This window comes from Hippopotamus amphibius, chromosome 17 (assembly GCF_030028045.1).
Source record: "Hippopotamus amphibius kiboko isolate mHipAmp2 chromosome 17, mHipAmp2.hap2, whole genome shotgun sequence".
In the NCBI taxonomy this organism is placed as follows: domain Eukaryota; kingdom Metazoa; phylum Chordata; class Mammalia; order Artiodactyla; family Hippopotamidae; genus Hippopotamus; species Hippopotamus amphibius.
In genome coordinates, this window is record NC_080202.1 from 27,178,268 (window position 1) to 27,192,738 (window position 14,471).

General features: G+C 51.0%; 1 protein-coding gene across 3 annotated transcripts in view; it reads right to left on the minus strand.

Moving 5' to 3' along the window:
- Positions 1-709: 709 nt before the first annotated feature.
- The window catches only part of AKAP1 (A-kinase anchoring protein 1), a 34,605-nt gene continuing 20,843 nt past the window's right edge, over positions 710-14,471 (minus strand). For all 3 annotated transcript variants that reach the window (XM_057715243.1, XM_057715244.1, XM_057715245.1), the window contains exons 3-11: positions 13,484-13,617; positions 10,683-10,809; positions 10,030-10,157; positions 8,033-8,210; positions 6,664-6,814; positions 6,194-6,261; positions 5,268-5,341; positions 4,983-5,045; positions 710-4,573 (exon numbers count right to left, since the gene is read on the minus strand). In XM_057715243.1, coding sequence (XP_057571226.1) covers positions 4,499-4,573; positions 4,983-5,045; positions 5,268-5,341; positions 6,194-6,261; positions 6,664-6,814; positions 8,033-8,210; positions 10,030-10,157; positions 10,683-10,809; positions 13,484-13,617 — 998 coding nt within the window. In that variant the 3' untranslated portion in view covers positions 710-4,498. The remainder of the gene's footprint in view (positions 4,574-4,982; positions 5,046-5,267; positions 5,342-6,193; positions 6,262-6,663; positions 6,815-8,032; positions 8,211-10,029; positions 10,158-10,682; positions 10,810-13,483; positions 13,618-14,471) is intronic.

Below are 14,471 nucleotides of genomic sequence, written 5' to 3' on the forward strand. Positions count from 1 at the left end.
CTGAACTGTATTCTAGATGATTTGAACAAAACCCAGGAACCCAGGGGACACAGAACTTGCGTGGTGTGTGTGTGTGTGCGCACGCGTGCACTTGTAGGAAAGGCAGAAATCTGACATTCTGCTGAGTTTCAGGGAGAAAGTGGAAAACTGAAATCCACTGATAACATAGAATCAAGATGTTGAATGCTAAATTTACTACAAGGAAAATCTTTGACCAAACAATGATAAAAGCAAAAAAAAAAAAGAGCCAATTAGAAAACATAATAGGAAAATGAACTAAATGATAAACAATATTGCAACAGTGGTCACAATCAACAAGTTAAATTCACCGATTGACTTTCTGGATTTCACCAAAATAGAAAAAATTCCAGCAACGTGCTGTTTACAAACCACCTACCTTCTGTAAAGTGATGCCGGAAAAGGATATAAAATTCAAAACAAAAAGCACGAAACAGGAAGATATTTTATGTTGATGAGAAAATATCATTCACGAGCTTTTTCTTTTCTCTTTTTTTTTTTACCCCACACTGTGTGGCTTGCGGGATCTCCGTTCCCTGACCAGGAACTGAACCCAGGCCATGGCAGTGAGAGCCCGGAATCCTAACCACTGGATCACCAGGGAATTCCCACGAGCTTTTTAAAACCAAGCTTCAACCAAAATTTATAAAAAGAAGCTGTCGAGGAAAAAAGGAAAACATGAAAATACCAATACACAATCCTTTAATGCAGTTTTCTTAGAAATAGATAGTACAGGCATAAAGAAAAGGGGGGTGGGGTGGGCTGGAGGGAGACAGAAAAAAAGAAAAACAGATTTAAATAACTTACAAGCTGAATTTAATAGATTACATGAAACTTTATACCAAACCAACAATATGCATTATTTTCAAATATGGTAGAACATTTTCCATGACCCCCTCCCCCCCAAAATCATTCTAAAGTTCATCTAGAGAAATGCACAAAAGAACCTAGAACTTATCCATGAGGTGGTTAGTACTGGTGCAATGGTGATCATGGAACAGTCCAGTCCTGAGCTGTCCAGACGGGCAGCCTCCGGCCACCTGCGGCTGTGGAGCACCTGAGCTGCCGTAAGTCTGAACCCACAGGCAGGAGTGTAAAATACACGTGTGGGAATCCAGACTTAGTATAAAAACACTGTAAAATATCTCAATATTTCTCATGTCCATTACATGTTGAAACAATGGGTTAAATAAACTATTATTCATTTCATCTGATTTTTCCTATTTATTGAGGCTCCTAGAAAATTTTAAACCATACACGTGGCTCATACTATGTCTACTGGACAGCGCTGGTCCTGAAACGGGCCTGGGTTCTCAATGTTCTGTCATCCTTTATGACACTTGCTCACGGAGGCTTAAAAGTTAAAAAGTTCACTCTCTGGCCTAAATGCGACAAGTGTCTCCTGAATTTGTTTACATAAATTTAAATTTTTCAAATAGACAAAATGATGCATCTCTCCCTTCACGGTTTTTCCAGTTCTCAGTTCCGAAGCTTTCCCATCTATGGGCTGGTGAGTTAGCCACTGTGGTGTGTGTCTGGGGGCACGGGACGAGGTCTAATTATCCTCACATTATCGCAGAGGAGTCACGGTTGAGAGCTTGGCTTTAAGTCTCAGCTCCACTCCATCTGCAAACTGATCTAGTCCCCGTCTCCTACCTCTGGGACCCGCCTCGCGGGGTTGTCTGGACGACTAAGTATTACCCGTAAAACAGCACAGGAAGTTCTCCGAAACTTCAGCTCAACCTTGTTTGATCTTAAGCCTGCAATGGTTAGGTGCCACCTCTAAGCTGTACAAGGTGCAGCAGTAACCCCAGAACCCAGCCTCCATGCTGACATCCCACTAGGTCCAGTCACTGCTCCCATACCCAGCAGGGCCCCAAGGACCAGACAGGGGCTACAGTCCACACAACACCTGCAGTGAAAACAGGCTGGATGCTCTAGCTCCTATGCTCAGCCGCCCACCTCTCCCCAACACTTGGGGCAGATCACCCCATCTCTCCTCAGCCCCGGCTTCTCCGGAGAGTTCAAGTTCACACTTAAGCTGGCCCCTGGATGACCCACAGGTAATTCAAAGAACATATCAAAAATGTATTTGCCCGGAGGGCTGCCATCTGACCTGGTGGAGGAAGGACCTCTGTAAACCCATAAACCTGCTCCTCTGTAAAAGTAACAAGGTTACCGGCAAGATGGGCAAAATCAACTTCTTCAGAATTCTGTTAATTAATCAAAGGCCCACAGCAATATAAGAAGTATTTAACCAAACAGTACATACCCTTCAGCAACTTCCAAGTCACTTTCCTCCAATATTCTAACCCTGAAGGTTAAGACCCAAGACAACAAACACAGCCCACCCTCCTCCTCCCAATGGCCTCCCCTCCACAATCCTGGGGCTTTACCCAAGGATCCTGACCCCATCATCTGTTGGCCCCAAGAGCTATCCTAGAGGAAGCCTGTCTCAGTGGACCACCCTGGCTTTGGTCTCTGCTCCTCCACCTCACCCAACCTCCTCCCTGCACCAGAATCACATGCTTCATGCCATCAAAACCCCTCCACAGCTCCCAAAGATAGAGAACCTGCACTCTTGGCTTTGTGAGCCCTCTTCAAACTAGCTTGAAGACTCCCATACACCCTTTCCAGTGATGAGAATTGCAGAGAAAAAGCTTATACCTGAGTATAACCCAACTTGGCCACAGTCACACCCAATTACTGCTGAGACTTAGGGCTGTTGGCGGTTAAGGCCACATGAGAGCTGGCAGTGGGCCAGGCTCTGCATAAGCAGAGATACTGGGTTGGCCAAAAAGTTCATTTGAGTTTTTCCGTAACATCTTACAATGGAAAAACCCAAACTTTTTGGCCAACCCAATATTTCCATTTCATTTCATTGCCTTACGGAGGTTGGTACCATTATCTGATCCTACAGATGAGGGAAAATGAGGCTTTTAATCACTTGGTACCCACAGCTGGGGAGAGTGGCTGCAGCTCTGTGGGAGGATGCCTTCCGTGTGAAGAACCCTGAGGCTATCTCAGCTCTCCAGAAGCCCTTGGAGGGGTGGGCAAGCCCAGAGACAGAGGCCTGGGCCCAAGGACCTTTAAGAGGAGGGGCCCTCAGATCAAGACTTAGTTCTGCTCTCACCATGTACATGTATTTTTTTTAAATATCATTCTTAGCACTAGAGTACATTAAATAACTTCACAGATCTATTAAGAATGCACAAAGAATTTGGGAAACCAGTGCTTTAAACTCAAGCCTGGCTATTTAAGACCATCAGTGGAGGAAACGAAAGGAAGCTTGGCTGCCACCTTGTGGGGCAAAGAAGGGGAAAAGGAGATGGAAATTTCTAGCTAAATTGTCTTCAAAGAGCCATGGGTCTCCTAGTTTAGATGGGACCCTACAGGCCATCTCACTCACAACCACCTTCACTCCCCTTTTTCACCATGGAAAAAATGGACTCAAAGCTATAGTGTATACAATTTGAGATTTATATAAGTTTATAAGTTATTTAAATTGCACAATGCTGAATGAAGTCAGTCTAAAAAAGAATCAAACACACGCCACTGCAAGGTAATTCAATGAGTTGTTTTTTTTTTTTTTAAACAAATTTGTACAGAAAAAAAAAAAAAATCCCTGGATCACACCTATACCATACAGTCACCCTGTCCAGTATGCAGGACGCGATGGGAGCTGGGACAGACAGCGGTGGCCTGCACAAGTAACTTCTGCTCATAGACAACATGGGACGTGGAAAAATTGTGAGTTCCCTTTGTTCTCCAGTGTATCTTGTACAAAATAATTACATTTTTTTAAACATATTTACAGAGTTTGCACAAATAGAAAATGGTTACAAATTACAACCAGGCTTGGCAAGATAACAGTTCCCCCTTCCCCAATGACTGAGGCCGGAGGTACGATTGCTTTGTATTTACAGATGCATTAAAAAGTCTGCCTTCTTGGAGAACTAGATGGAGTTTATAAAAAATGGTTAAACATCATAAATTCATTCGTATGCTATACAAAGTAATCGATGCCCATCAGTCAGTTCATATCTTGCTCCCTGAAGAAAGACTCTGAAGGTAAAAGAAACCCCTCCCCCAAAAGCAAGCAACACATCCCTTGGCCTGTCTGCTACAGGGGTTGGGGTTGGGGTTTGGGTAGGGGAGGAAATAGGAAGAAAGGAGGAACGGAATGGAGCAGGGCGGGACAACTTAGCTGAGACAGTTTTCCTTCCACCTTTCCTTTTTTTTTATAAACAGCTTACAACCAGGTTAAGATGACTGGCTGGCTACTCGCCGCCCTATGACTTTGAAAAGAACCCACAGTTCTCTTCTTGTCTCAGAGACATCTCAACATGACTACAGTACAGAAAGAAAGGACTTTCTGGGGAGGACAACATTTGTAATTTTGATGTAAAGTCTTTGCCTTGAGTGCCAAGCCCAATTTCAACAGTGCAAAAAAGACTCCAGAAGCGTTGTGGAGACGGGGTCAGAGGCTTGTGTAGTAGCTGTCCACCCACTGAGCGAGTCCTCGCTCCACCAGCGACCGGTTTATCAACACCACCTAGGAGAGAAAGGTTTGGAGCGCGTGGCCACGGAAGCAGGGGCCCCTTCCCAGGCCAGTGTGGGTTCCTCCCACAGCCCAGCTGCCACTGCAGGTGCCGGAGTCATGGGGCGGGGACTTGACTCATCTGCTGGGCCAGCAGAGGACTCACCTACAGGCTCTGTCGGCATGCAAGTAGGCTTTCCAACAGGCTGAGGAAATCTAAGCCTTAGTTCCAGGAGAGGAAAGAGAAACCCCAAATGGACAAGGTCCAGGAAGGCTCACGGGCATGCTGTCGTGGGGACTGTCACGTGCACTGCAGGACGGTGAGCAGCACCTCTGGCCTCTACCCACTAGGTGACACTAGCACTACTCCCAACTGCAGCCACCAAGAGCGTCTGGAGGTTAAAAGGGAAAGGACAGAACTCACTTCATCTCCAATCACACTCCATAGCTGGATCAGAGGAAGGCCAGTTGGACTGTAACTCGTCACCTGAAAAAAACAAAAACAACCCCCCGCCCATGTTTAAGATCTACCCGTGCACCTCCCCTTAAAGACTGCTGGCCAACCCAGGGTGTGAGCCACAGGAAAGCAGGCACCGCAAGGTCAGTTTCCAAGATGCCCAGAGTTAAGCGAGGCCAGGAGGCACTGCAGATGCCAGGTGGGAGGCTCCTGAGAAGACCGTCCAGTCTGTCCCACCCCCCAGCCACACACCTGAGCCAGGAGTGCTGCATTTCCTGTCATCTCGCTCATAGCTGCGTCCGCCTCAGGTGAGAAGTGGTCATCATCTTTAGGAGAAGGAAAAGCAGCACTTGGACTCTCACTGAGGCAAGGCACTCGTCACTCACACAACTTGCACGTGTTTTCTAAGTAGAAGACTTCACATGCCGACATGGACTTAAGAACTTCATGGGGAGAGAGCCACACCTGTGCCAGGTTCAGAGCCCCACGTCTCCCTGGGGCTTCAAGTGGGTACACGAGGGGTGCCTGCTGCATATCACCCATTGGGGGCCAAAGGGACAGAAACTCTTCCATCAGCGGTAACATCACCACCACCACCACCACCACCACTTACTTAGGGGCTGAATGGACTGAGCACATTGTATGTGTTCTCACACCGAATCAGGAACACGCTTTACAAGTGAGAACACCAAGATACAGGTTAGTGGCCAAAGATCAACCAGCTCCCAGAGTGACTTAGATGGGATCCAGGCAGCAACTCCAAGTGGGCAGGGCACGCGGACAGTGTTCTCTGTCAGATTTTACAAGTTATGTACAAGGACATACCCAAGGCGAGAGGTAGAGAGGATGGGAGGGGCAGGATTAAGGCCTGGGCACGTCTTATGAACTACATTCTGGGAGGTGCCTCTGTTGGAAGCCTCTCACAGTTGGAGGCCTGGGTAGAGTCTAGAAAAGGGGACCTGAAAGGGTGGCCCATGGACCAGTAGCACTGGCATCACTGGAGAAGTTGTTAGACACGCAAGTTCTCTGGCCTCCGCCCAGACCTATTCCATCAGAAACAAAGGGTGGCAGCAATCTGTGTTTGCTTAAGCCCTGTCGGTGAGAACAAGGGTCTCAAAGAGAAAGACCCGCTTTCAACACCAGCCTGCACCCCGCAAGCCAAAGGCCCCACCTGTTACCTGACAGAGGCATCACGCTGTCCAGAAGGACCTCTGCTCCCTGGAATGGCAGAGTCACAAAGTCAGACCTAGAAAGGCAAGAAAGGCACAAGCTGAACATGGACTTCAAGGTTGACGCCCTCCAGGCTGATGTTCGCCTTCTGCTTGGCACCATGATCCCCCACAACCCAGAGTGAAGCCACACAGAGGTATACACGACGGGCAGCAGGCCAAAGCTCCCAGCTCGCCCTGCCACAGGCCTGGCCTCAGAGGTGCTGCTTGAATCCAACTCCCAAAGAGAAGCCACCTCACTTTTGCCAAATGACACTTGGGGGAATTCTTCCACCAGACGGGCCTTTCTAGCTCCGTCTGGCTGAGGCCAAGCATGGAGTTTGTTTATATCATACTCCACTAAAACAGAGTAGGCAGCAGCAGGGAAGACTCAACCCACATCCCAGGCTCCAGCTCGGCAGCAATCACACCTGACTCACCGGATCTGCCGGAGCACGTCTACTTTCACTCTCTTGTATCCACCGTAGTCCACATAGCGAATCTCCACTTCGTTGGTTTCCTCATAGGAGGCCACCACTTGGGCTCGCCACCAGGCACCGTCCACGCCAGGGGCAGCACAGATGACCGTTACTGCAGGGCAGGACGAGAGTGTGTGCAAAGGCCTGGGGCAGGGCAACAGCAAGCATCCCCCAAGAGAAGGACCTGGCCAGCCTCACATATGTGCTGCCCCAAAAGCTACCCAGACCGAAACGTATTTTCCCACATCTGTTTACTCTGAGACTTACTGAAGCCACAGGTGGACACGGATTACTTAGAATAAGCCAAGTAAATTCCAAAATTCAGGGAAAGGATCAGCATTTGCCTTATACTCTTAGGGGAATGTCCCAGAAAGAATCCGGAACCCCCAAGTGGAGCAGATCTCAATGGCTGGTCGCTAGGTCCTGCTCTGGCCCTCGACAACTGAGATCAAGGACGCATCAGAAGGCTCCCAGGCCTAAGTGCACTCCTTCTGGCCTTCGCTTCAGGAAGGCGCTGAGAGCACTAATGCCCACGGCAGCCAACCAGGCCAGAGAGCAAGTGCTCCCAAGCGTCACCAACCCCAACCTGGGGTAGCAAGGGGGTGGCCTGTGACACAGCTGGCCACACTATGTCCTAACCCTTAAAGACAGCCCCTGGTGCAATCGTCTCCTGGCCTCCGGTTTGGTCTTTACTTCTGGGTTGAAGTAACAGAGAATCTGACAGAAGTGAAACCCTTATTCCTCTAAAAGAAAAACCACACAAAATGCTACCAGAATTTCAAAGGTTTTCCTTATGCCTGAAAGCCCACTGGGGGCTCCAGGTTAGGAGTCCCTGATGGGGTGGGTTAGAGACACGTTTCGACATTTGATTCCCACTAACGAGGACAATAAAGGTAACAGCTCCTGCACAGGGACCACCTGGGCAAGTCACTGACTTCATAGTCTTAGTTTTCTCACCTGTCGACTAGAGATGACCCAACCCACTGCAGGACGTTGCTGCACTTGGGGATCTTCTATGGGACCTGCATCTGCATCAGCAACTGTGCATGTTTAACACACACAGCAGCCAATCCCAGATCAAGCGGGCGTCCACCCCACTCAACAGGTAGCAGAGCTGGGATCTGAACCCAGGTGCCAACACTCTACCCTGACTCCTTCCCTCCGTCAGCCAATGGAAAGGCCAGCACACTCCATGCCAACAGCAAGAACTCAGGGATGCTGTTCCCACGAAGGGTGAAGACTAAGGGAAGAACAACAGAAGACCCCCAAAACTTCTCCCCCAGCCTGGCCAGAGCCCAGGTTCCCCTCTGACCCCCAGAGCAGCACTTACTCTCCACCGGGGTGGGCAAGGTGGGGATTCCAGGCTGAGAGTAGCAGAGGTACATCTGCTGGTCCAGGCTGCGCAGCGCATGGAAGGTGGGGTGTGTGTGCTGCTGCACAAACAGGTGCCCGGCATTCACCTGGTTGACCACGATCACCTCCACAGTGACGCCGTCCGGGAGCATGAGCTGCAGAAAGGGGAAGGGCAGCAAGCATGACAGCAGCTCTCCTCACGTCTGGGACAAGCACGGAGGCACCAGGGCAAGTCTCTGAACTGGCACACCTTTGAAAAAGGTGCGACAACCCAAAGCAACATGGCACCCAGATGACAGAGGTTCAAGGAAAACTATTTCAGCCGTGCAGGGTTTGGCTCCACGGTGGCCCTCGCCCTGCAATACCACAGGAACCATACAGGCAGCCTCAGCTCAGCTGGGCAGGGAAGCTCCCAGGAGCCAGCTGTGGACAGAGTGTCAGGCCTCCCACTGGCCTGGCTACCACTTCCCTCCCCTGCCTCTTCAAGAGTCTATAAGACCCAGGGGAGGCAAACAGGAATAAGGGGGCCACTGAGAACAAGAATAAGAGGCAGTCAGGCCCTCGGACTCCTCAGCCAGCTCATTTGGACCTGCAGCTGAGCCCAGAGCTCCGGTTTGACAGCAACTCTGTTCCGCCTTTCCACCAGCAAGCAGCGGCCTCCAGTCAGGTCCACCGTCAGGGTATGCACATTCCGAGTCACTTGTTCTTCCTATTCTCCACAGACATCCTCCCAACCCATCCCCAATCTGGGATTTGGAATGCAGGTTTGCTCAGTGCGAGGTCCCATATTAAAGACCCCAGCAGAGGCCTTAAGACACTAGTTTACCTGATGCTAAGCCAACATCTAGGTGCTCCGGACACAGCAGGGCAACTACTCCACCTGCCAACCAGGTGGCCACAAGCAGAGCCTCTGGCTGAGAGTTCTGCGCCCACCACCCTCCCCGCCCACTTCCCCTCAGTGCTGCTGGCTGAGAGCCATCTCTCCAGCCCCACCCAGCCACACAGAGCGCAAGGGGAGGAAGCCCTACCAACCACTCAATTACTTAAAAAAAGAGTGGGCCTGGGGTCAAGCCTTGTGGGAAAAACCCTACGATTCAGAAGTGAAGCATGGAGTGGGGTTCAGCCCACTCCCAAATATCCATGGGAAAGGAAAGGGACCTCCACCTCTTTCCCCAAAGCAAAGGTCTTTGGAGGGAGGAAGATACCATCCTAAACTGTACACAATCCAGGCAGGCCGTTCGCCTGGAGCAGCACAGACATGCCATGTGTGAAATTCAGTGTTCTTGGCCTTCAGAGCCCTACAGTTCTAATCCCAGTGAGATGAGGCTCGACAGGGCTGGAGGCACACGGCAGGACAGGGTCATAGGCCCCAGAGACCTTGCAGCCCCAGCACACAGGCCCCTGACATGTCAGCCCTTCCTCTGCCAGGACTTTCGGGGATGGGAGTTCTTCTCCTTTATAACTAGGTACCTCCCATGAGGAGGGATGGGGAAACGGATCCTTCACCAGGGCCACCACTAGCCCTGGCTCAACTAGGAGGAAGGAGCAAAGACACAGTAAGAGCCCGTCCAAGCCCACAATGCTGGGTCCCAAATAGGTCTCAAAGGTGCCCCAGGACACAGCACCAGCTTTAAGGAGTCCCAAGCCAGCCTACACACACCCAGTCTGCAGACTATAATCTTTTCCAGGCAAATGCGTGACAAACACAAAGGGTGCCCAGGAGGCAGAGCCAGGGGCGAGTGGTCCTTCCAAGCAGTGACCCAGATGCCCATGGCTTCCCACCAGGACTCCAGCCCCCAACCCGACCCGGAGAACACAGGCTAGAAGCAGAACTGACCAGCGGAGGCCAGAGGTGAGAGGGCACGGGCATCGATGGGCTCCCGGCCTTCCTGGCCCACGGTCTCAGGAGCTTCCTGCTGGGGTAGGTTGAGGGACGGGGACACACGCAGCCCCGGCCCCCAGGAGCATGCTCACCCAGGAAGTCATTGGAAGAGAAGGCAGTGCCAGTGAAGGCAGTGGTGGAGCGTAGATGTTGGTGAGGTTCAGTTCCTTGAACTTCTTCCCAATCAAGTTCAGTGCCTTGTCCACATGATGCTGAGAGCCTGAATGGGGCGGGGGGAGCAGGACAGTCACAGGGGTAAGACCAACAGCAAAACCGAACTCATGCACGCACCCCATTGCATGGGACTTCTCCCAGCGTTCAGGTGCATCTTTAAGGTGCCAAAATGCCAAGCTTCACCTTAGGATGAAAAGCATCTAAAGAAGTCTGAAGCCTGCTGACCTTTCAAACGAGACCCCTATTGTTATGACTACACTCAATGCAACAGGAGCCTGGCAGACGGGGAGGCCTGGCCTTCATCCACCATTAACCCAGGATCCCTGGCCTGCCCCGAGTGCCCACACCTTTCCTGACCAGAAGATGGGTTGGGGGGTGGGGGAGATCCAAGTCTCCTTTGAGCACCAGAGGTGGAGATGAGGATAAAGGGAAGACTCACCCACTCCCTTCACCTGGGGTGAGAAGCAGGGGCTTCTATTCAGAGACTTAGATTCCCAAAGGGGAGCAACTAGGACTCAAATGCTTCAAGTGACTTACATTTCAGGTAAGAAACTAAACACCAGGCACTCACCTTCTATGTGGCAGATCTGGATGTTCTGGGTGTAAGGCAGGGTTGAGATGTAGATCTTGGCACCGGACGTCTGCTTCAGAAAACTCACATACCGTCCCTGCTTGCCAATCAGCCGACCCACTAGGTGCTTCCAGAGAGAAAGATGAGAGGGTTAATAAGAAACCAGTTCCTGGGACTTTCTAGACGGTGCAGTGGTTAAGAATCTGCCTGCCAATGCAGGGTTCGAGCCCTGCACCAGGAAGACCCCACATGCCGCAGAGCAGCTAAGCCCACGCGCCACAACTATTGAGCCCGTGTGCCACAACTACTGAAGCCCACTCTCCTAGAGCCCATTCTCTGCAACAACAGAAGCCACCGCAACGAGAAGCCTGCTCACCACAACGAAGAGTAGACCCCGCTCACCGCAACTAGAGAAAGCCTATGTGCAGCAATGAAGACCCAACACAGCCAATAAACAAATAAAATAAATAAATATAGAAGGAAGGAAGGAAAGGAAGGAAGGAAGGAAGGAAGGAAGGAAGGGGAAAGAAACCAGTTCCTGGGACTTCCTAGGTGGCGCAATGGTTAAGAATTCACCTGCCAATGCAGGAGACATGGGTTCAATCCCTGCCCCAAGAAGATACCATATGCTGCAGAGCGACTAAGCCCATGTGCCACAACTGTTGAGCCTGCACTCTAGAGCCTGTGAGCCACAATTATCAAGCCCATGTGCCACAACTACTGAAGTCCATAAGCCTAGAGCCCATGCTCCACAACAAGAGAAGCCACCACAATGAGGAGCCCATGCACCACAATGAAGAGTAGTTCCCGCTTGTCGCAACTAGAGAAAGCCCGTGTGCAGCAACAAAGACCTAACACAGCCAATAAATAAGTAAATAAATAAATTTATTTAAAAAAAAGAAAAAAGAAAAGAAGAAACCAGTTTCCAGCATGTCCAAGACTCGCCTTTGTTTTATACCAGGTCAGGCTCAAATGTATGATCTTTTAACATGTCAGCACTCACTTGCCAGGCACTGTTCTAAGCACTTACATTTACTCAGAGTAAATGTATGAAACAAACAGCATCTCTTCATCATCATTTACAGTTGAGGGGACAAACCCAGAGAGGTTAAGTAACTTGCCCAAGCTCACACAGCTACTAAGCAGCTGAACTAAGTGGTATGGTTCCAGCACTCAGCCATTTCCACTTCTTTTATTTTTCTTTTGCTTAAATAGTTATTTATTGGCTGTGCTGGGTCTTCACTGCTGCACACGGGCTTTCTCTAGTTGCGATGATCGGGGTCTACTCTTTGCTGTGGTGCACAGCTTTCTCATTGTGGTGGCTTCTCTTGTTGTGGAGCACGGGCTCTAGGCACGCAGGCTTCAGTAGTTGTGGCACGTGGGCTCAGTAGTTGTTGCTTGCGGGCTCTATCTAGAGTGCAGGCTCAGTAGTTGTGGTGCACGGGCTTCGTTGCTCCGTGGCACGTGGGATCTTCCCGGCCCAGGGATCAAACCCGAGTCCCCTGCATCAGCAGGCGGATTCTTAACCACTGCGCCACCAGGGAAGCACTCAGCAATTTCCATTTCATCCCCAACAGTGGGGCGCACATTCAGAAGCTGCAAGGGCAGTATTTTCTCCTCCCAGATCCATACTAGCACAAGGTTTGATGTGCAAGTCTTCCATCTCCCCAAGTCTGCTCAGGTCCGAAGAATGGGCTCAATTTGAAATTAAAGGTCTAAGAAAGAACCCTTGGGCTCCTGCTGCCAACTCCAGAACACAGATGCCCCGCAGGCCAGAGAAGCCAAACTTAGCCACCATGTAAGCCAAGCCCTGAAACAATCCCCAGTGACCCCACCCCTCGGAGCTGCTAGGGACATGGTCACTCCGCACCCAGAGCTGCCTGGGTGTGCCCTCTGCAACCACTGAAGATGAAGAGGACAGGACTGCCATCAGGGTCACCAGGGAAGAAACAACTGAGGGAGCCAGCACCACAGGGCAAAGCAGCCCCCCGACCCTGAGATCAAACCAAGCCAAGTCTCCACCTTGGCAGGAGACTAAGAGCCCCAGGAGAATGCAGTTGGCCAATTATTTCTGAGACCCAGAGACAAACATCAAGATGAAGCTAATAAGATGTAAGTTCGAAAAGCAAGAAGCTAGAAACCACTTAAGCACCCTGGAACTGGGGGACTGGTGAAGAAAACTGACATTTGCACAATGAATAATGCAGTTAAAATTACATTTTCAAAGAATAATACAGGAAAACTAAATTGTTAAATATTTAAAAGCATTAATTAAAGCAACATAATCTTAGTTTTGTTTAAAAACCACAGGGTGCAATATGAGAAGGAAATAGAAGTCTTCCCAGTCACTCTCGGGGGTAGGATTAGAGCTGATTTTTATTTTCTTCCTGTGCTGTTACACTTCTCAAGCCCTTTAAAATGTGGATTTATGCTGTGCTCAGTTATAAAATACTCTGTGAGCTGGAGAGCGTGAGCAGAGCACAGGGAGGGCACTCCTGGCCGGGCCCTGCTCTCAGCCCAGTTGTGCTAGCATCTCCAAACAGATCTGAGCCCCAGCAACACATAAAAAGCCCCAGAGGAGGGGAGCAGGCCTGGGAGTTTGAAGAGGACCCTCCTGAAGGCAGCTGGAGGGATTCCACTCTGCAGGAAGCTCTCTGGACCCTGGCAAAGCAGAGGGCTCCCTTCCCTTCAGCCTCTGGTTCCCTGGGGGGCTGCTTCTTGTTTCCGGTCCCTCCCTCAGACCCCTCCCCCCAAGCCTCATGACCCTGGGCCTGGGGGCGCTTAGAGCTCGCAGACCTTACCTTTGGCACCTCGATCTCCCAGATGATGAGGTCGACCTTCTTGGGACTGGAGCCCGCCTGGACATTCTGGAAACTGTCAGCCTTCCTGAGGCCACAGCAGCCATCCACCGAATCCATGCTGTTCCCGTCCGAACCTGCAGGGGAGGAAGCAAAACGCACAGACGCACAGACACCCGCCCAGAGCAGTTAATAATGTACAACTTCCAAACTCACATTCCCGGGAGGCCCCTGCCCCACGCCCCCTCCTCAAGCTTGGCAGGTGACTGTCAACTCGCAGTCTAGAAGGCTCAGAACAGCCCCAATGAAAGGAGGACTGGGGGTGTAGATACACCTAATTTTAGCCTGTCATTACAGTCCCACTTGCTTAATTGGCAGCCGCGCCCAGCACAGCTGCTGAAGCAGAGACAAGTGGTGAACTGGGAAGAAACCGACACTGGCCCAGGAAGGGGAGTCCACGGGGCGGGGGAGGGGACAGGCTAGCGGGTCCCCACAGTCTCAGCAGCCGGTAGTAGGTGCAGGCCCCCATGGAGACCAACTGGTCACAGCTGGTCCACAACCTTCCAACTACACAGCCCCTCAGACAAAGGGCCCCTGGACCCAAGGCCCCAGGCCTGGGCACACAGGTGGTGGCCTTCAGCCAAGCAGAGCAGGAGAGAGTCCTCCCCACTCCTGGACAGGGCCCTGCCAGAGTGGGTGACAGAAGGACGCCCCCCTTCCCTCTGCTTAGGCCTGACTTGTGCACCTCTGAACACTCTTCTAAGCTCACGGTGGGTCTTTAACTCCCGCTCAAAACTGAGCGAAAGCTCAGTCCTGAGAGGGGAGAGTGAGAAGCTATACTGGCTCCGACCGAGGCTGCTCCACTCCCGCTTGGGGTGTGCCCAGGGGCCCATCACAGAAAAACAGGGGCCAGACCAGCTTCAGAGTAGTGGCTCTGGCTTAAATATGGAAGACTCAACTGCCAGAAACAGATCACTCCTAAGAGTCTACT